General features: G+C 43.0%; 1 protein-coding gene across 2 annotated transcripts in view; it reads left to right on the top strand.

Annotated features, from left to right (window-relative positions):
- Srgap3 (SLIT-ROBO Rho GTPase activating protein 3) overlaps positions 1–23366 on the top strand; it is a 245248-nt gene that overhangs the window by 138740 nt on the left and 83142 nt on the right. For both annotated transcript variants that reach the window (XM_027931911.2, XM_027931910.2), the window contains exon 3: positions 3325–3487. In XM_027931911.2, coding sequence (XP_027787712.1) covers positions 3325–3487 — 163 coding nt within the window. The remainder of the gene's footprint in view (positions 1–3324; positions 3488–23366) is intronic.

Below are 23366 nucleotides of genomic sequence, written 5' to 3'. Positions count from 1 at the left end.
GACAAAAGTATTTTCTGCTCAAACCTACTCCTACTTCTCTCCTTGCAGGTCTTATCTCAGATCATGTCATCAGCATCCGCCCAGTCACATGCGATGCAAACCTCACAGTCTCATCCACTCCCTCCTCCTCCTTCTCCTGTGTTTTCAGGAAGACTCCAAGATGGTTTGTTCTCTTATTGAAAAGTCTCACCAGCATTCAGTGGCCACAGTGCTAACACCCAGGCCTTGTCACATCTCTCCATCTGAACTAAGATTCCCTCCTGACAGTTCCTCCTGCCTCCAGCCCCACATTTATACCCATACTCACCCACCTACCTACCCATCCACCCACCCATCTACCCCATCTGTCCATCTTTCCATCCACCCACTCATCCACCCATCCATCCTCCAGTCTGCCTGCTTCAAACTCTTCTAAAGAGTGTTTAAAAAATATCAATACTAAGCTCTACCACCAGAGATTCTTGCTTAATTGGTTTTTGTGTTTGGAAAAGTTCCCCAAGTGACTCTAATGTGTAGGAAAGGTTCAGAACTACATGGCCTAGGAGAGAAAGTCCCCACTCTTCAGCTTGGCATTCCATACCCCCTATAATCAGGCTCTCACCCAGCCTTGTGTCCAACAATCTTCCACTAGCATATTCAGAATTGCAGCTCTCCTGAGACATTTCACCATATTTATATCCACAGTTCCCTCTGCCTACAATATCGCATGCTCTCTCTGTCCTTGTGACTATTTGGAAAACTCCTACCCATCCTTCAAAACCCAGCTCAAATGTGACCTTTTCTCAAGGGTCTCTTTTCCATAGCATCTACTATATGGCATCCTTGTTGCCAGGCAGAAGATGTAGTGACTACAACAGAAACAGTCCCTGCCCTTAAAGATCTCCCAGGAAGGTAATGAGTAGAAATGAAAGATAGAATATATTAGTCAGCTTTCTGTCATTGTAACAAATATCTGAGATAATCAGCTTAGAAAGATAAAAGGTTTATTTTGGCTCACATTTTTGGAGGTTCCAATCCATAATTAGACAAATTGTTGCTTTTAAGCCTCATGTAGGGGCAACATCTCACGGCAGGAGTGTATGGTGTAGCAAAGCTGCTCAGCTCATAGCCAGGAAACAGAAAAGAGGAGGAGGAAGGGACAGGGTCCCAGCATCCCCCCAGTGACCTGAAGACGTCCCACTAGGCCCCACTTCTTAAAGTTTCCACCACCTCCCACTAGTGCCACACTGGGATTCAAGCCTTTAACACAGGGACCTTTAGGGGATACTTAAGACCCAAACATTAGTCCAGATGTTCTCAAAATTTGTGCATACATCAGAGTCACTGTAGGGGTTGTTAAATCATAGATGCTGGGCCCACCTGGCCCACCCCCAGCATTTCTGATTAAGTGTCTGTGGTGGCCCTGATGACTTATATTTCCAACAAGGTCCCAAGTGATGCTAATGCTGCTGGTCCAGGGACCACGCTTTGAGAACCATGTTGAGCTTGTGATCAGGGAGCTCTCTCTAGGCAGGTGTCGTTTAAGCTGAACCTACAGGAAGAGGAGGAGGTGACTGTGAGAGGAGCAGGGGCAGGCACATTCCAGGTGGCAGGACAGTGTATGTGAAGGTCCAGGTGGGAAAGTACTTGGCATGAATACAAAAGGGACTCCACACCCGATGTGCAGGGCATGTGGGAGGAGCACAGTGGTTCCTGCAACTTCTCCAGCAGAACTGAGGCCCCATCTGCATCTCTGTTAAGGTCCCATCCTGCCTGCCTCTCTCATTCTTTTCTTCTGCCTTAGCCTCTTCTTGGAGAGCCCCTCCAAGGCTGGCTGTGCATCACAGTCATCTTTGGGTGCCCACAGCCTACCCAGGATCTGCTATGGAGCAAATGCTCGGGGATTCTGGCTGGGGTTGAATTTTAGTGGTCTGGCTCTTTCTCTAGGCTATAAGGAGAAATCTGTTTCTCTCTTCTATAGCAGTGTGTTTTAAGTGTTTCATCTTCTTCCTTTTTCCTTAGACAGTTCCTAGCATATGCATCTTTTATCTAAACTGAATTCTCTTCTCCCAAATCCTGTTGCCTAGAAAGAATTTTAGCCTATTTGGTGACAGAAATAAAAAACCCTTAAAGTCAACTGAGCCATCCTCATTTACTTTCTTAAGCCCCAGGAGTGGGGACAGCATCCCAGAGACCCATAGGGTGCATCTCTTAGCATTTCCACTTGGCTTTGGGGCAGAGGATGCAGTCACACTGGGAGTCAGCAGAATTCTCTTCCTCAAAAGTGCTGATTGTGGAGTCTGCATTTCTTGTGAGCAGAACCTTGGCTAGCTTCCAGGGCGGTTGGCATTCAAGATAGTAGGGGAACTAGGGAGGCCTTGGGGGACTCTGGAGCTGACCACCTTTAGGCCATACTCATATCCTGCCTTTCCAATATCTCTTTCCACACTGGAAATCAGAGTAAGAGAAAGACTCAGGGTTGGAAGACAAGAACTCCAGCGCAGATGCCCCCTGTGATAAAGTGGGAGCACTGGATGGATTTGGGTTTTGGTTTGTAATTGTTTTTCTCTCTGCTATCCTGGAGAGAAAGAGGAGTCTTTCTTAAGGGTGTAGACACAAGACATGAGTTTGGGAAGCAATGGTATATAGATTGGTGGCTCTCAGACTTGAGCATACATCAGAATCCCCTGCAGGGTTTGTAAATTGCAGGCCCATCCCCAGGGTTTCTGATTCAGCAAGCTTGGAGTGAGGCTGCAGAATGTGTTTTTCCAATAACTTTCCATGCGGTGCTCGTGCTGCTGATGTGGGGAGTATTTTGACACCCCCTGTTTTAGCATAATATCCAGCTACAGTGCTAAGAATCTATCAATCTCTGCAGGACAAAGTCTTATTTGTCTTGTATATAATTGTATTTTTTAAGTCCTCCCCCAAAATACAGAACTGGAACCCCCAAGGCCTCACCCTCCAGTTCCACCAAGGGATGAAGGCTCCTGTTTATAAGAAGCCAAGAGATCCCCAGAGAAGAACAAAGGATTGCTCTTAATCCTTTGTGGGGATCCTAGGGGTTGGGGAAGGCAAAGGAGGTGCACCAGTGGGCACCATTCAAGAGGGAAGTAGACAGCATAGACTTAGTCAAAGACCTGGATTCTGGTCCTAGATTTGCTCTGTGATCATGAAGGATCATCTCGGCTTTCATGGCCTCTGTTTCCCTCTCTGTAAAATGTGTAATAATGTAACTGACCTTGAAGGGGTGCCCCAGGGACCAAAAGGGCCAAGGTGGGTATGATGTTAAACAGTATGAAACTGTTCCCATGAAGCCAACCTGAGCTGTCTTGGTTTCTACAGGAAGGACCAATACCTCCTCTCACCTGTGAACTGTTGGTATCTGGTCCTGCATCAGACCCGGCGGGAGAGCCGAGACCATGCCACCCTCAATGACATCTTCATGAATAATGTCATCGTCCGCCTTTCCCAGATCAGCGAGGATGTTATCAGACTTTTCAAAAAGGTGGGCAAGTGGGCTTCCCTCCCAGCCCCAGCTCTTGTCCCAGGATGGCCATGGCAACACTATGCCCCAGGGATAAGGGGCTGGGAGTCGGGGTGGCAGGTATGTTGAAGGGTTTAAGGGGCCAAGGGCTTGACCAGATACTCCAGCCCTGAGTTTAAACCCTAGATGTGTCTTTGAAAAACTGTGTGCTCTTGAGCACTTTAGCAGTCACCATCAGAAGAATACAAACCTTTTCCTGCTTAGGTAAGTAATATATATGCATTGTGCAGGATTTGGAAAAGGGCAGATGAGCACACACACACACACAGACACAAACATGAAAATCACTGGAAATGTTATCACTGGGAGATATTCTCTTTGATGTTCTAGAATTTTCCTTATAAGTACATATGCAAATATATTTTCTAGGAGTGCTTATAATTTATGTATTTTTTAGTGTACATATACATTTTTCCCAAAGGAGATCATACTGGATATATGATATTACTACCTGCTCATGTCACCTAACAAATTATGTAACAGTCATTATAAAATTTCCCCATGTCAAAAGGTAAATTTTTAGCTGGGTGTGGTGGTACACACCTGTAATCCCAATGGCTTGGGAGGCTGAGGCAGGAGGATTGCAAGTTCAACGCCAGCCTCAGCAAAAGCAAGGCACTAAGCAACTCAGTGAGACCCTGCCTCTAAATAAAAGACAAAATAGAACTGGGGATGTGGCTCAGTGATTGAGTGCTCCTGAGTTCAACCCCCAGTACCCAAATAAATAAAATTTTTAAAAAATATATTTATTTTTTAGTTGTAATTGGACACAGCATCACTATTTTATTTGTTAACCCAGGGCCCTGCATGTGTGAGGTGAGCATTCTACCACTGAGCTATAACCCAGCCCCCCAATAAATAAATTTCTGTAATTTGTTTTTGGCTGTACTGGGGATTGAACCCAGGGCCTTGCATATGCTAAATAAGTATCTACCATTGAATTACATCCCCAGCCCTATAACTTCTTTTTTTTGAGATGAGGTCTTGCTCTGTTGCCCAGTCTAGTCCTAAACCCATGGGTTAAAGTGATCCTCTTGCCTCAGCCTCTCCAGTAACTAGAACTACAGGCGTGCCACCTCATCTGGCTTTGGTGACATTTTGAATGATTACATATATTTTATACATAGATGTATCCTGGTTTATTTGCCTGATCTCTTGGTGTTGAGCACTTACGTAATTTCCTTCATTGCATTTTTATAAATAACGCTGCTGTGAGCTGCTTTGTTGCGTCCACTGGTACTTTCTTAGGCTTGGTCTCTGCAATGGAAATTTTAGGATCAAAAGTCGGTTTGTTTTCAAGGCCTTTGACTGAGTGCCCCATGGCTTTGGCAAGGCTTTGCCCACATAAACATCCAGATACCAAGGATGAAGGGAGCTGTCACTGTTATACTCCCTGATGTCCCTGTATACTAGCTCTTTATACAGCGTCCAGCGCACTTGAGTGTGTAGAATTGAACTCACTCCTGTGAGCACTACTCTCCTCACCTGCAAAATGGGCCCATCGTGTGGTCTCTGTGAGCCTCATCCTCTTTGTCTATCCAGTGATGTTAAAAATCAGTGCTTCTCAGGGGCACTGTGTAGGTTAAACAAATGGTGCATGTAGAGGACAGGGGCATTGTTGGAATGCTTTTTTGGTGTGACCTATGTGTCCAGGTTTCTTAAATTCTTGGATTTGTAGTTCTGGTTGTATCTTTTATTAGCTGTGCATCTTTGGGCTTGTTTCTTGAATTTTCTGTGCCTCAGTTTCCTCATTTATAAAATGGGGATAGAAATACCCCAGAGCAGCTGCAGGGCGGTGGGGGGGGGCACCAAGTGCAGCGTGGAGAGCAACACCTGGTAAAAACTGGCTCTAATTATATGAACACAAGTGACAATTATTTCTAAGATAATCTAGCTCATCTCTTCTTGCCAGGTGCCAATTTTAGGGATTTGTTGACCTGGGATTGGTAGAAGCACAGGGAAGGGAACAAGATGATTTAAAATATAATCATCTCTCCATGTTCTGTATTTGCATTGTCCACTTTGAGGATTACTTCTATAGCAAAATTGCAGTCACAGGCTAATTTTCTCCTGCCACACAGTGTGCTTCTGGTCTCCTCCTGGGGCCATATTTATGAAACGTGGTCTAGGTTTAATATTTGCGTAAGCAAACATAATTAGGAAGGCAAATACAGCACACCCATAAAAAATGAATCCCATAGTGCTTTGCACAACTCCACTGACGTGAGTCGGACATCTGCCAGTTTGGACTCGTGGTCCCTTTGGGAGCCCCCGCCCATCGCTGCTGTCACAGTTTTGTCCCTGGGTGGGAGTGACTCACAGAGAAAGGGTCATCAGGGCCTTCAGGAAATGAAGGGTCTTTTTCCTGAGCTGAGCCCCAGGACAAGTGAGATAAATCTTTTCAGTTCTCATTTAGGCTGACAAGAGCCTGACTGGTAATGGAGGTTAACAGGGTGGAAAATAATAAAAAAAAGTCTACAGCTGAGCTCCTGGGTGCCTTGTTACCAGGTCTGTGCCTGCAGAACAAAGGAAATGACCCACCTCCTATAGCTGGAAGAGCTGGGACCAGAGCCTGGCTGGCAGATTGAGCACAGTGCAACCCTTTGTGTGGCTTCAGTTATATATAACCTGGAGACTGAGGCCTGTATGCCTTATGTACCCAGGGTTCCTATGGTCCTCAGAATCTCCAAGGAAGCCCGGCTCTGGTCAGTTTGGGGCCTTGGACAAATTCAAGGAGAACCCAGACATGGTGGCTTTTGGCCCCTCTCATCAGTGTGGCTGAGCTTTTGGAGTTTCTCTCAGAAATGCGTCTTACTCACTACCAGGGGGCAAGTCTCTCTGAGTCTGTTTTCTCACCCAGGAAATGGAAACGGAGAGGCAGGATCTGTCTGACTTCATAACCTACCTCTCTGTGATTCTCCATTTGCTCTGAGGCAGCTCTTTGAATTCTAGAAGCCCATGCTCCTAGAGCTTGTTTCGAGTGGGAGATGAAGATCAGCCATGCACAAGATCTTAGAGGCCATACAAAGTGACCAGGACTCTTACAGTTGCAGACAATGGAAATCTGGCTCCACCTGCTCTCAGAAAGAAAGAGAACTTGCCAGCTCTTATGGGGTGAGATTCAGGGTTGGAGGCTTCTGGAAAACAAAGGGTGTTATCAGAACTCAGTCTTTGTAACTCTGCTTCAATTTCTATTTTCATTTTTTGGATAGCAGAGGGACTTTTTCAAACTAATCTATCCCCATGACCAAATTGACCCCTAGCAGTTCCAGGCTTTCATCCTACCGGCTTCAAGTCCCTTTTCCTGGAATTAGGCTTTCGGGCTCTGATTGGCCCAGCAGAGGTTATGTGAGTGTTCCTGAAGGCACACCTGCAGCCAGAGAGATGCGGTGCTCTTGGGAAAGATGACAACCCTTAGGTTAGATGGACACTCAACTCCACTGACACATGAGACTGATAATACGTAAGGAGTAGTTCTCCAAGAAAAAGTGGGGTGCTCTTACAAGAAGAAGGGGGAAATGAAACAATTGATGTCCAATAGGCTATCTGTTCCAGGCCCTTTATTATCTTCTGTTAGATGCCCCTGAACAAACATTGCTCATTACCTCTCAGGATGGCTCATTTCATTTGAGGACAACTGTGATCGATAGAAATGCTCTCAATGCTGAAACAAAATCTTACAGTATTTCTTTTCTCTATTTTTTTATATGTTCTTCTTAGATATACATGATAGTAGAGCATATTTTTACATATTGTGCATATATGGAGTATAACTTATTCTAATTTGTATCTCATTCTTATGGTTGTACATGACGTGGCATTCACTATTGTGAATTCATATATGAACATAGGAAAGTTATGTCTGATTCATTCTACTGTCTTTCCTATTCTCATCCCCCTCCCTTCCCTCAATCCCCTTTATCTAATCCAATGAACTACTATTCTTCCCTCCCCCATCCTTATTATGTGTCAGCATCCACATATCAGAGAGATTTAGCCTTTGTTTTTTGGGGACTGGCTTATTTCACTTAGCATAATAGTCTCCAGTTCCATCCATTTACTGGCAAATGCCATAATTTCATTTTTCATTATGGCCAAGTAGTATTCCATCATGTATATATACCACATTTTCTTTATTCATTCATCTGTTGAAGGGCACCTATGTTGGTTTCATAGCTATTGTGAATTGAGCTGGTATAAGTGGCTGCATAACTATAGTATGCTGATTTTAAGCCCTTTGGGTATATAAACCAAGGAGTGGGATAACTGGGTCAAATGGTGGTTGCATTCCAAATTTTCTCACTGGTTCTACTCACACCCTTGAACCAACCCACATTAAAACCTATCAGTTACTCAAGATGGAGATCATGACCCACCCATCCAGGTTTTTCCTGCTTGTGGACAAACAGCCCTGTGATTTTACTTTGCATTTTTTTTTCACCTGCATGTAGTTCCTGGATCATGCTGGGTCTTCTCTGACCTGTGCAAGTTAGTATTCAGAAGCAATCTCTAGGAAGCGCTGACCAGTTGAGAGTGCAGTGGGGCTGCCTAGACCTATGAAGATGTTTGCCTTTGGTATTTTTCCTTGCTGAGTTGTCCCTGGCTGTCCTCCAACTCCTGGGCTTGAGCCACCTTCCTGCCTCAGCCTCCCAACTAGCTGGGACTATAAGTGTGTAGCAGTGCACCCAATTGACATTTGCTTTTTTGATGACAGTTTTATTTTGTGATTGATACTGAAGTCTCAGTCATTTAAAACCTTGAGGTATTTTTGTACCAATTGTTTTTTAATCTTGCTATGAATTCTGCATGTGTTTTTTTAAATATTTGTTCTTTAAAAATTTTATTATGTTCTAGTCAAATGGGATCAATATCCTTGTTTAAGCAATATTTGAGCAGCAAGAGGGTAACTTTTCCAAGTGGTCCTAATTCTTTCTCTGGGATAAAAACCATTTTGTAACTTTTCCATGTCTTTCTTATCTGTGTCACCTTCTTCTACAGGTCAGTTCTTTTGCCTTGTGTTTGAATATTCTCTGTCTTCTTAGAGGACAGGTAGAAAGTGGGGCAGAGAGTTGAGAATGAGCTCACAATGGAGGTGACTGTGGAGCTGGGCACTGAAGGATGAATAGGAGTTGCCAAGTGGGGAAAAGAGTTTGGGAGTTCAAGGTCATAGAGAAAGGCAAGAGCACAGTGTGTAGGGTTATAACAATAAAGTCATGGTTATTTGATGTATCTGACAACATCAGAATCTCTGGCAATACCAGAGCCACACGAGCTCATATGAGGCAGTCATCAGCTGAAGTCAAGAGCTGCCAGTTCCATCAAGCTGGCCATGCTCTCTCCACTGCCCAACATCCCTGCTGTTGCCTAGTGTATTATACTTATTTGACTCCTTTATTTTGCCTCTTCAGCCTCTTATGCATTTGAGTTTACGGCCTCATCTTTAAACATTACCAGTGGGTCTTATATTTCTAGCATGCATTAGAATCCTCTGGAGGTCTTGTTAAATGCAGATTGCTGGGCTCCACCCTCAGGGTCTCTGATTTAGTAGGTCAGGGGTGAGACCTGAGAATCTGCATTTCTAACAAATTCCCAGGTGATGCCTGTGGGGGCGGGGCACACAGAGAGAATGGTTTATCTAGACCAACCTCCTTCTTTTTGTAGATGAGGAAACCAAGATGAGTGCAGAGTCTAACTCTAAACCCAGGTTTTCAACGCCAGGCACAGTACTGAATCCACCGTCCCATGTGGTCCAGCAGCTGGGAGGTTCCACGGGCACCTCACTTGCCCTTCCTTCCCACCCCTCAGCATTTCTGAGACTGGGCATTGAAGCCCATTCCATTTCCAGCCTCATTCTGTTTTCTTCAGAATCCCTAACAATAGCCATCCATTACTCTACGCTCTGATGCCTGCAGAATTTAATTACTTGCCCCGGCGTGATGTGAATTTGATTGTTGGAAGCCATGGTGTTCTGGGGAAGCGCTAATGAGGAAAGACTCTTTGCAGAGAAGAGAGGGCATTCGGGGGGTTTGTGTTTGAAAGCAGCCATTCAGAGTGTGGCAACAAGGACTTGGTCTTGAGTGAGTTTTCTCATTCCCGCCTCGAAGATGTCCATTGCATTTCATAAATAAATCAGGGCTTTTGTGTCCAATAATTGCCTTGCTTTGTAACAAAGATCAAAAGCACCCTTGGCCTTGGTTTCCAAGCCAAGTTTATTTTTCTTTTTTCTTTTTTTGCCGAGTGAGGGTTTGCACGCTGGAGGGTCTAGCTGTGAGGCCTGCAGAGGGGTGTGGGGAGAGAACCAAGTGGGCAAACTGCCAAGGGATGAGGAGCCTCCAGTCCATCTCCACTGTCTCCCAGGGAGATGAGCCAGCTAAGCTGGGCTTTAGCAGAATTCCCAGCTCATTCAACAAACACATGGGTGCTAGCATGACAGTAGATAAACAATTATAGCAAACAAAGAATCAGTGACTGTGTACTGTGTGCCAGGCCCTGGGCTAAGCATTTCATACACATTTAATTCGTCAAATCTAATAGAAAGATGCTGTCATACCCCCATTTTATAGATGAGGAAACTGATGCTGATAAGTGTGGAAATGAATTTGAATCCAGATTTGTCAGACTCCAGTCCATACTTGGATGGTAAATGCAGATGCAAAAGAGAGAGAGAGAGAGAGAGAGAGAGAGAGAGAGAGAGAGAGAGAAATGGATCAGACACAATGTCCTGCCTTATGGATCTCAAAGAGGTCAAGACAGGTGCAGAGCAGTGATTCATTTAAATGTGGCTGTGAGGGATGGTTTTCACTATCAAATTTCTTTCAGAGGGAAGAGAACCTAGGTATGTTGGGGAATATTTATACTGGAGGCAGCATTGAAGGACAAGCGTCTCTTCCCCTGGGAAGCCTACTCTCAGGCAGCATGTATGGAGTTGGGGTATATTAGGGTGGATTCTTGGGATCCCACATGTAGAAGAAGAGGGAGGGAAGCAGGAAGAGGCAAGTGGAGAAGCTGGGCTGTAAGAGAGGCCTCAGCTGACTCCTTGGGGAGCTGGGTGGCTCTGCAGAGATGTCCTGAGTGTGGCCAGGAGACTGGGCCCTTACACTCTCATTGATTGGTCATAGGATGTGGGCTGCCTCCAGGACAGGGTGAGGGCTTGGGCAGATGCCACTTCAGCAGTGGCAGTTCCAAAGAGGGCCGACAGCCAACGGCGTCTGTTGGCAGTGCTTCCTGGGAGTAATTTCTCCAATCCTGAAGGGGATCTCAGTGGTGCCTCACTGCATCCTCAACAGATATGCAGAGAAAAGAAAGAGGCCAGACCAAAGCAATGGCCAGTGGGTAGACAAGTCTGGGTCCCCTACTGTGAAAAGGTAGACAGTCTAGCACAGTGGCTAGGGTTAGGGAAGGAGTCTAGTTCCAGCTCTGTTTTGTCACTTTTCAGTCCTGCACCCTGCGCTTAATTCCTCCATTCTACATTTCATCAGTTTCAATATGGAGTTAACAGTAACCTCCTTCATTTGGTTGTTTTAAGACTTAAAAGATGACATGAAATGCCTGGCAGACAGTAAACAATCAACAAACATTAAGCTTTACGAGGATGATTGCTAGGACTTGGGAAGGATCAGAAAATAAGTTCTGGAATCCCCTCCCTGGTGACTTCTAACCTTGTTGGTCTCATCTCTTCTTTTATAATCTTTTACTTCTTTTTGTGGCCTTGTTCTATTGACTGGAACCTCTAGTCAGTACAGTGTGGAAGAGAGAGGCATTCTTGACTTTTAAAAGGCATGCTTCTAATTTTTCACCACTTGATATAAAAACTCCAAGCAAATTAGAAATAAACAGGAACTCCCACAGCCTGATAAAGGGCACTTACCAAAATCTAACAGCAAATCATCCTTCCTGAGGAGAATTCAGCAAGGTGGCTGCTTATAGGATTAATATACAAAAATTAGTAATGTTCCTGTGTGGCAGCCATATCCAATTAGAAAATGTCATTTAAATGCATATATTAGAAAACGAGAATGATTGAAAATTTAATGCCATTGATGGTACAAATTATCCCCATCCCAGAAGTTTTGATACAGGATGCTGTCATTGTCATTCAGACATAAATATTTCATAGTTCCTATTGTAATTTATTCTTTCCCATGAATTATGAATTCATCAGAATTATATTTTTTTAAGTCTCAAAGATTTTTTAAAGCTTTCTATTTATTTTTAATTTCCAACTTTATAATAAGAAAATCAGGTTTATAAGGATGTATATATATATATATATATATATATATATATATATTCATTCTGATAATATCCATATGTGTGTGTGTATCCTTAAAAACACACACATACACACATACTGGTTTTTTTTTTTTGGTATCTGTTGGGCATTGACTTTATCAAATATCAAGACTTAAAGTGAGAGTAAAACAGATAGTTCTAGAACATGGCTAGACCAACTTAACAGTGACAGAACAGAAAGCTAGAAGCAGAGACCTCCATACCTGAGAATGTGGGATATGGTAGTGGTATATTAAAAAATCAAAGGGAAAAAGACTATTGTAGATGGGCTGATTCAACTGGTTATAATTTGCTTATTATTTGTAGGAACTAATTTTATTCACACAGTACAACACACACACACACACACACACACACACACATTTTTTGGGGGATACTGGTGATTGAAGTCAGGGGCATTTAACCATTGAGTAACATCCCCAGGCCTATTTTGTATTTTATTTAGAGACAGGGTCTCACTGAGTTGCTTAGTGCCTCGCTGTTGCTGAGGCTGGCTTTGAACTCGTGATCCTCCTGTCTCAGCCTTTCTAGCTTCTGGGATTATAGGCGTGCACTACTGCACCCAGCTCCATACCCCCCTTTTTTTTTTAATATGGAAAAGACCAAAAACTCTATATTAGTTCACAAAAATATATTCTACATAGATTAAAGTGCCAAAAGTTAAACAGCAAAACTTTGAAACTTTTGTAAGAAAGTGTAGGAGATTATGTTTAAAACTTTGGTATAGAAAAGGCTGCCTAAAGAAAACATTTTTTAAAAGCACAACCATAGGGTTAGGATTGTGGTTCAGTGGTAGAGCATTTGCCTAGCATGTGTGAGGCACTGGGTTCGATCCTCAGCACCACATAAAAATAGATAAATGTATCATATGTATCATGTCCAACTAAAAAAAATATTTTTTTAAAAGCACAATCTGTAAAGGAAAATATTGATAAATTTTATTATATAAAAATTTTAAAAAATCTTTTATCCAACAACAAAAATAAAGAGATGGATTGATGAACAGAAGATATTTGGTTGCATAGAATTAACAAAAGGTCAATATCCAAAATATATAAAATCAGCTCCAATGAATTAATAAGAAGAGGGCAAACAACCCAGCAGAGACATGGGTAAGAGATATCAATAGGTGAGTCACAGAAAATGAAATTTAAATGACCAAAGATGTAAGAAATGATGCTCATGCTTACTGGTAATCAGAGGAAGGTAAAACGAGCATCAGGCACTCTCATATATTCTGTAAACATGTAAACTTGTCCATTTCCTTCAGAGAACAATTAGGCAATATCAAGGAACAGTGAAGGAAGAATGATAGACCCTGTGACCCAGTAATTCCACTTCTAAGTAAAACCTAAAGATATTCTAAGCTGAGTGGTATAAAACTGTAATCCTAGATACCCAGGAGGCTGAGGCAGGAGGATTGCAGATTTGAGGCCAGCCTCTGCAACTTAGAAAAACCCTGCCTCAAAATAAAAACTAAAAAGGGCTAGGGGTGTAGCTCAGTTGTAGAGTACTGGTCTAGCATGCCTGAGGTCTTGGATTTAATCCCTAGTATAAAGAAAACAAAAACAAAAACAACAAAATGCACACACAAAACTTTGTATGAGGATGTTTTTGCAGTGGTTAAATAAGCTGTGCATAGTCACCCAATAGAATATTATGCAATAGTCGAGATTAAGGAACTAGATCTCCAAGTAATACTGTGAATGAAACTTGAAAACGTGCTATTAGACAAGAAAGAGTAAAGTATGGTGTTTTTACAAAATTAAAGACACAGAATAGTTTATATTGTTCATAGTTTTAGGTACCTCTGTGGAATAAAGCTATACAAATATAGACTGTATAATACGTATACACACCAGCAACACAACTGAGGAAAGAGGGCAGAGGGGAGGAAATCAGGGACCCTTCAACTGCACCTTTAACATTTTTCTTCCTAAAAATAGTTTTGAAGCAAAAATGGCAAACTTTTAAAAATAATCTAATTTGGGTGGTGTGTTCATGGTATTCACTCTCTTTTATGCATGGTTTAGATATTGCAGAATTGAGATTAAGGGTGAAAATCAGGAAAGATATGTTGGGATGGGTCAAGGAGGTCTTTCGGTGTCAGACTAAAGAGATGGATTGTATTTTCTAGACATTAGAGATTCATTGAAAGTTTTTGAATATATATATTGATGGGACTTGAGAAGGAATGTAGCCAACTTTAAGGATGACTAATTTGACATGTGCATTTGATGGCTTTGAAAGGAGAGATGCTAGACTAGAGAGAACAGTTACATTTTTTTTAAGAGAGAGAGAGAATTTTTTTAATATTTATTTTTTTTTAGTTTTTCGGCGGACACAACATCTTTGTATGTGGTGCTGAGGATCGAACCCAGGCCGCACGCATGCCAGGCGAGTGCACTACCGCTTGAGCCACATCCCCAGCCCAGAACAGTTACATTTTTATATATATGTACTTACATACATATTAGTGATGAAATGTAATTGGGGCCTGGGTCAGGGAGGTTGGTATGGGAATGGAAAGAAAGGAAGGGTGAGTGGGTGGGTAGATGTCAGGTTAATGGATGGCTATATGGATGAGTAGATGAATGGGTAGGCAGGTGAGTGGATGGATGGATGAGTGGATGGGTAGATGGCAGATGGATGAATAGATGGATGAATGGATAGGTGCATGAGTAGATTAGTGGGAAGGTGGCTGGGTAGATGGATGGATGGATGGGTGAATAAATGGAATAGATGGCTGGTTGGGAAAACTGGTGGAAAGGTGGTGAATACATGGGTAGAGACATTTTTGAAATGCCAATGCAATCCTTATTCATATCCTGTCCACAAAGTAAGTAAAACAGAAGATGAGATTATAAAATGACAAGGGGTTAAAGTCTTAGGTCAGTGATACAGCAGTAATGAATGATCAATAGTGTTTTGAATGGAACAGATTAGCCTAACAACATCCACAATCACATTGAAGATAACACAGAGAGAAGAAAGCTCAAAACTGAGAAGTTTCACATTTTTGTAGATCTTGGTTTTTCCAGGAAGATGGCCTTGTCACACTCCCCAGGTAGGCTCTTGCCCCACCCTCAACCATTAGCTTCTTATCTGTAAGAGATTCAGGACTAAACCAAGGCAAAACAAAGAAAGGAAAAAAAAAAAATAAGCCAACATCAGGACATAGTAGCAAAAGATGACTCCTGGACTTGTCCTGGGCTGCAGAGCCCTAGCCCAGCATCCTGCTCCATCTCCATCTGCCAGGGGCAGCCAGTGGTAGGGCTGGGATTCAGTCACTTATAGCAGGAGATTCTTCAGAATGGCACTGAGCTCTGGATGTTACTGATGTTTATGATGATCTAACGCAGAGCCTTGTAAGTAACAGTATGCTTTCTATACAGAGGGGGAGGAGTATCCATGTGTTGGAATTATTTGGAGGAAAACAAAACAGAAGGAGAGGCACTTTAGAGTTCTAGCTTTCCCAGTGGAGGCAACAGAGTGGAATGGTTGAGAATGTCACCTTTATTAAGCCCTATGTCCTTGGGCACATTACTTCCTTTCTCCTGAGACTCTGTGTCCTAATCTTCAAAGTGGGGTCAATCACAGTGCCTGCCATAAATAGGTACTGTTTAAGAAAGCAGTTATTGTTGGCCCAGCTCATGCTATAGAATCAAGAAACAGTAGCTCTTATAATTATTTTTCATAACGATAAACTTTATTAGTAAGAGTACTAGTGTTCTCAATAATGATGATACAAGTGTTTTTATTAACATTAACATTTAGTATTATTAGTAGAGATCCAGAAACTCCTGTCCTAACCATGTCAAGTCACTTGTTCATAGCCATTCCAAGATTTCCTTGGATTTTTCAGTCCTGCTTTTTAAGTGACTTTGAAAATGGAGCTTTCAGAGTGAAGAAGGTCCCAAAGAGATGGTGGGAGTAATTGCAGGGAAGAGGATGGCAGGCATGAAGCTGGGCTCATTGCTGCAGCACACTGCCAGGCTCCTGGGTGGGCGTCCATGGCCCACTACTGCCAAGTATGTCCAAGGCCTTCCTGCTTCCTTGCAGGCTGACATCCCAGTCCTGGCAAGAAGAGGAAGAGTTTGAGTCTCAAATCTATTTCCAGCTTTTTGCAGAAATGAGTAATTGCCACCCATTTGGAGTTGCAGCAAAAGGAGAAATACATCAGTCTTGGAAGGGGAATTACAGAAAGGGTTTCCAGGAGCAGGGGGAAAAAAATGAAAAGGAGAGGGGAAGAAAAACAAGCATTGGGATGGATGTCAGGCAAAAATTAGGCTAAGGAGGATGTTTGAAGGCAAAGCATGGCAGCAGGAGACAGCCTAGTTATTGGTGACTTGAGACACATTTAGAAGGTGGAGTTAGCTGTTTAGCAGCTGGAGCTGCTGTGCTCATGGTGCACTGACCTTCCAGGATGGGTTGGAGAGACTGCTGCCTCTGAGACATGCCTTTAAGCCTCTGCTTTGGAAACAAAATCCCAATGGCTTTGGGAGCTGGCCAGTGCATACATACATCATATATTTAAATAGGGAACATCTGTGGGTCTTAAGTTTTATGATTTTGATGAACAAAGAGGCCTGAGTATAGAAAAACAGAGGAGGGTCTGTTGGGACTTAGGAATGAAAGAGAGACAAAGGTTTTGTGTTTCCTGTTATTTGATTGGAGCCCTAGAACTAGGAAATCCCAAAGGTAACCCAACATGAGAACATCTACTCAAACAAAGAGTGAGCAAAGAGGGACAGGCCAGGCTGTAGCAGGGCTTGATGAGAGAAGAGAGGCTATACATGGGTGACTGAGAGTAAACTGAGACGCCCAAATTACTTGCTGCCTGGAATTGTTCTAAAGGATTGTTTAGAATGGTGTCCTTTTGAGAAGCAAAGCAGGGAGAAGCCTTGTCATTAAACCCAATATTTTAAGATAGTTTTATTTTTTATGTATTGTTTTAGTCTATTTTCTGTTGCTATAATTGAATGTCACAGACTGGGTAATTTATAAAGAATAAAGGCTTATTCAGCTCATGCTTCTGGATCTGTGAGGTCCATGATTGAGGAGGCTTCATCTAGTGAAGGCCTTCTTACTGCAGAGTCCTGAGATGGTACAGGGATCACGTGGTGAAGTAGCAGGTGGTACTAGCTGGGGTCTTTTCTCCTTTTAAAAAGTCACTAATCTGGGCTGGGGTAGAGAGCTTGCCTAGCATGTCTGAGGCACTGGATTTAATTCTTAGCACCACATATAAATACAGTGAAGGTCCATTGACAACTAAAAATATATTTTAAAAAAAGTCACTAATCTCATCACAAGCACTCCACCACCCTCATGACCTCATATAATCCTAGTTACTTCTAAATACCATAACCATCTGACTTTGGAGATTAAATTTCAACATGAGTTTTAGAGGGGATTACTACATAAAGAATGATTTCAGCATTGTACTCACTCATCTTTGAGTTAGTTTGTGGGGAATGCAGACATGACTTCTAAAATGAGAACTTTTCAAATATAGTTTATCAAGTCCTAGGGTCTATAGTAAGGTTTTTTTTGTGGGGAGGGTGCTGCTGGGGATGGAACCCTAGGCCTTGTGCATACTAAGCACATGCTCAGCCACTGAGCTATACTCCTAGCTATATAGTAAGGTTTTTGAGTGTTTTCCTTCAAAAGCATAATTAACCCTGTATTGAAAACTAAATCAACTCACACATGGCAAGATTTTTGTGGTAAAGGAGCTGATTTCACTCAGGATCTCTTATATGTCAAGAAAAATTTTGTCTGCTGGGCCCATCTTGACTTGAATTAATATTTGTTTTGGCAAAGAAATAAAGGTCAAAGGTGGTCACTTTTACTCCTCTCTAGTTTGGTATTGCATCTACACATCAATGAACTCATTCATGGACATTTATGGGGCTCCTTTTGTATGTAAGTGTTTATGGTTGGCATTATAGGAAGCAGAGGAAAGAGTTCCAGAAGCCACAGCTCTATCCTTTTAGGAGTTTATGTTCTGACCATTTGGAGATCAGTCATTTTGCAGAAACTATGTGAAAGCTGATGCCTACTGGGGGGTTTTCAGAAGGTTGTTTTTTTTTTTTACTCAGTGGCTGTTTTGGTATCTTGAGACTGACATGAGTACAGATTATGTTAGAATTCTTTCAAATAAACCATCATGAAAATTTATTGATCCTGTAAACTGAAGAGGTCCGTAGATAGATCCTGTTTCGGCATCACTAGATCCAGACCCCACCAGTCCCTGACCTCTCCTGTGGTAGGTGTGATGGCTACAAGCAGCAGAGGGCTCCTACATCCTGGTTCAGCAGTCCCAGAGCAGAGGTGATCTGAGAGTATGATTAGGAGAAAGCTTCCAGGAAAGATTCTTTATTGGCTCATCCTGAGATATGTTTCTCTCTCTGGAGACAAGCCTCTGGAGTACTCTGGTGAGGTCCAGTCCCTTACCTAGTGAACCATCTTGTATGGCCCGGTAGGTAGAGGCCAGTCCCACCCACACCTCATTTTTTGTCAGCAGAAGGAGGAGGAAGGGATAAGTGAGAGAGAATGATCATGGCTTATTTTGTCCTAGCAGGGAAGATGGGACAAAGAGGACTACCCTTGCTTGTAAGCAGGGACAAAGATCAGGGATGCAGATTCCTATGCAGATGGTAAGAAAGTGCATCAGACAGGTAGGCAGTGACGAGGGGGCTTACCTGTCTTGGCACTTTACCTGTGACCTGGACTTATCTCCATTACATCATTGCAATGGCTTCTTTTCATCTGTGTGTATGTGCACTAGGCCCTGAAGAAGCAGACCATTGTAAGTCATTCTGAGTGCTGACTTTGAAATCAGACCAATCAAAAGTCAAATTCTGGCTTTGCTGCTTTTTAACTGTGCAAGATTGGACAGATTGTTCAATTCTTCTGAACTTCCAGCTTTCTTGCATTTGCCAATAAGGATGTTAGTAGTATTTACCTTAAAATTTTAAACTAAACAATGTATGGAAGTAACCTTGGACAATATTCAACAAATGGAAAATTTTCCATAAAGCTAGCAGCTGCTGCTAAAACAACACTTCAGAGCAGGGACAATATCTCATTCAGCTTTGTGTCTTTGGTTCCTGGTTGAAGCTGTTACCCACAAGGTATTCAATAAATGTATGTGTGAATGGAGTCAAAGCTAGCGGCATAGGGGGAGACAGTGCAGGCAGAAGGATGGGTTCAGGGTGCACTGTGTGCCCAAATGGGTCACGGGTTGGATCTGCTATGATGCCACAGGACTTGGTTTCAGGAATCAGACTCCCCAGAGGCTCTCAAATGGTGGGATGCAAGAGGAATACTTGCTAAAGAGGAACACTTAGATGTTCTGAGTTAGCAGGTCTAAGATTGTCATTTTTAATGGGCACCACTATATACAGATAGCCACCCTTTCTCTTGAGAGATAGCCCTGATTTCTGGGTTATAACTCGAATACCTCCATGGGTCAGATGGAGGGCATGGCCAGGAGAAGGGAGATGTTGGGCTCAGTAGCTAGCTGAAGAGCATAAGCTCTCTCTAAAGGGGCTGCCGTCTTGAAAGAGTGGCTCAGGATTACCTAGAATTTCCAAAGAAATTGAAAACCAGGACTTATGAAGTCAAGGGTCATGTTTTCTCTCATATATGGAAGCTATAGAGAAAAAAAAGGGGGAATACTTGGAAATTATGTGGGCCAAATTATTTTGTTATATTGTGTGCCCTTACATAATTGTAATAACAAATCCCATAATTATGTACAACTATAATGCACCAATAAAGAATAGAGAAAAAAGAACATAATACCTTATTTTTAAAAATAAGGACTTACAAGAGAACTTTCCTGATCTTCAAATGCTGGGAAAATATTAAGATTTTCTAAAAGCACTGAAAGGCCAAACAAAACACATCTGCAGGCCACAAGCTGCCACTTGGAGGCCTTGGTTTAAAGCAGTATTTCTCACTGAGGGGTGACTTTGCCCCCTAGGGAATATTTAACAATGTCTGGAGATAATTTGGGGATGTGAGTAGGGAAAGGTGCCAACATCTAGTGGGAAGAGGTCAGGGATGCTACTAAACATCCTGCCATGCATAACATGATTCCTGTGACAAGGAGTTGTCTGTCCCTAAGGAAGTTTAACTGGGGTTAGCTATGGGTAGGAGAAAGAAGCAGAGGAGCCACACAGAACTGGGGCACCTGCCATCACGGTCCCTGGTCTTGAGGTTGGTGAGTCTCACAGGCCTGTTTGCAACAGAAAGGCAGGACCATGCCCTTTCAACCCCACGGAACCATGGCTGCCACAGCGAGGCCTTCTTTGACCTGATGTGTAGATGTTTTCACTGTCCCCACACTTCCTCTGCATGAAGGAGGCAGCATGCCACCTCCAACCTTGGCAGGCATGAAGGTAATGTGAAAAATGTGGGCAACAATGCTCATATGTTGCTACTCGGGTCCCCAAGGGCTGGGTGTGGCGGCCTGCTAGGATCATCAGGGTTTTGGCCTTCTGTTCCTGGTGGAATGTTTGGTTTGGGTTCCTCATTCAGTAGTTTTTGGAACTGTTGTTTAGAATATTTCCCTTCCCAACTGTAAAATAATAATGCCTTTGAGTCCTGTGTAGTTCAGTGGCTACTCACTAAGCATCTGCTCTGTGGCCAGCCCTGGGCTGGGTGTGGGGAACAGAGACGCAGGCAAGTTCCATCTGGTGGCTTATAGTCCTATTGAGGAAATACAAGAACAGACCCACAGGCCTGCCCCATCTGTTATGGTTTGACTCTAAGGTGTTCCCCTCCCTGCCCCCCCCCCAAAAAAAAAAAACCTCCCATGTAAATGTAGGAATATTCAGAGGTGAAAGGTTTAGATTTTGTTTTTGCATTTTTTAAATAATTTTTTGTTGTTGTTGATAGACCTTTATTTTATTTATTTATATGTGGTGCTGAGAATTGAACCCAGTACCTCACACATGCCAGGCAAGTGTGCTACTGCTGAGTCCTAGCCCCAGCCCACTTTTTGCATGTTAAAATTTGTTCTAATTAGTTACACATGACAATAGAATGCATTTCAATTCATTATACACAAATGGAGCACAACTTTTCCTTTCTCTGGTTGTACATAATGTAGAGAGTCATACCATACGTGCAGTCATACATGTACCTAGGGTAATGATGTTCATCTCATTCCACCATCTTTCCTGCACCCAAAGGTTTTGATTTTGAGGGCTGTGATCTAATCAGTCCATCCTTGTTTGAATGGTTTGACTGGATGGTAACTGTAGGCAATTGGGGTGTGGCTGGGAGCATACCCTGGAAGGGTTCATCTTCCCTGCAGTCCCTTCCCCTATCTCTCTCTACTTCCTGGCTGTGATGAACAGAGCAGTGCTCTTCCATCACACCCTTCCACTATGTTCTGCCTCTTCTTAGGCCCAGAACAGTGGACTCAGCCAACCATGGACTAAACCTCTGAAACCATGAGCCAGAATAAAACAAAAGAACAAAACATCATTTTTATTAGGTATTGGTCGCAGCAAGGAAAAGCTGACTAACCATCTAGTCTACCCTCCATATACCTGCGTCTGCATCTTTATGAAGCACAGCCCTGAACATCATGGGTTTTGGCCCCCAAACCTTCAGTTCTGCTCTGAAATAAGCCAGTGCTCCATCAGCCTCCAGGATCTGGCCCAGCCTTCATTCCCAGCTTACCTCTTCCTCCTTTTGTAAACCACTCTTTCTACATTCCCAGGTTCCTGCCTGTGCTCTGTACTCCTCTCCTCTTTCTGCTACCTAAAAGGCTATCTCTGGCCATCCATGCAAGGTGGGATGGTTCTGGGGGCACAACTTCCCCATCACTCCCTTACTTCCCTTCTGTGTCCTGCCTTATAACAAGGTGTGTTCTTGATCTTCTACCCCACCATACTGGGAGATTCCTAAGGCAAGAGTTAATAAAAGATTTGACTTTGTATCTTCTCTTCTCTGAACAACTTCCTAGCCTCCTCGCTGGCATTTCATGAGTGTTGATTCATTCTGTTCTGAATTTTCCTGGGCACATCATTTGTGCCCCATCTGTGCCAGGCACTGACATATGTGTTATCTCTTTTCCTCCTCATAGAGACTCCACCATACCTGTGATACCATTCCACTTATACAAATAAGGAAACCAAGGCTTAGAGGAGCTGTCCCTTCATTCATGCATAGATTTGCTCAGAACATTTATTGAGCATCCATCCACTGTGTGACAAGCTCCATAGCATTGCAAGGATGCAGGAATGTGGCAGTGAGATGCTGCAGATGGGTACCAGGAAGCACACTCTGAGACATCTGAATTTATTTATTTATTTATTTATTTATTTACTTTTTAATACTTTTTTATTTGTTTATTTTTATGGGGTGCTGAGGATTGAACACAGGGTCACACATGCAAGGCAAGAGCTCTACCCCTGAGCTACAACCCCACCCCAAGACATCTGAATTTATCATCTAGAATGGCTGGGGAGCAATTTTGGGATAACCCTTGGAAGTGTGAAGAAAGGGCCAAGGAGATGGGAAGGTCAAGTGCAAAGCAGATGGCCTAACTAGAAGCCTTAATCAGCTATGGGGTGTGCTAAAGAGGGAATGACCCTTCAGGGCTGAGACCTGAGAAGCAAATCCTATGACCTATCCTTATCAGTCTTTGAATGAGGCTGCACCCAAAGGGATGTCACCTTGTCCTTTAAGGCTATGCCTGAAGGGCACCTTGAGCTCAGGACTGTCTGCCTGCAGCACATGCAGCAGCTGTGGAATCTGGGAGAAAGTCTCTTTGCTGTCATGGGGCTTACATCCCAGCAGGGAAAACAAAGAATGAGTGAAAAAACAAGTAAACAACAAGACTGTTGCCCCTCACCGCACAAGTGCAGAAAAGACAAACAGGTTCTTGTTCTGATGCTCTTAAATTTAAAGGATTAAATTTTGGGGAGCATCATTAAAGGGGGGAATTGTAGTGGCACCCCCTCCTCCACAGAAAATCTTAACTAAGCTTCTCCAGAAATCTTTACCATAATTGATTTCAGGACTATCAGCAAAAGTGTCTCTACAAAAGAGTTCAGTGTAGGTAAACTTCCTATTTTCCTGTTGCTCTATTTTACTTGGCCACTAACCTGGAAGAAATCAGCATTCCAGGTGCTAAACGCCCCTTTATTAGTTTTCACAAACATTTATCCAGTATAGTAGTTTGTAGAAGTGTGTTTGAAAATGCAAAATTTGATTAAAAAAAAAAGACAAATCCTTTAACAAGGCCTCTGACCTTGAGCTGGAGCCGCACAGAGATGTCTACATTTCTAAGATAAGTTACCAATTTGGCTCCATGGTAACAGCTGGCAGGGGGAGGAAAGAAAAGGGAGAAGAAGCTCTTCCCTTCTCAGGTGTTGTCCTTGAAGAGTTAACCTGCCCAGAACAGTGAAAGAAAAAGCTACTTTTAGTTGAACCTCTGCAGACTGTGAACTTGTGAGCCCCTCCCTTATACTCTGGGTATAAAGTTCTGAAACTACCTGAACTCAGGGTTCAGGGGATTAATTAA

This window comes from Marmota flaviventris, chromosome 20 (genome assembly GCF_047511675.1).
Source record: "Marmota flaviventris isolate mMarFla1 chromosome 20, mMarFla1.hap1, whole genome shotgun sequence".
Lineage (NCBI taxonomy): Eukaryota > Metazoa > Chordata > Mammalia > Rodentia > Sciuridae > Marmota > Marmota flaviventris.
The sequence above is the reverse complement of the archived record's forward strand: the minus strand, read 5'-3'. Positions and strand labels throughout refer to the sequence as shown.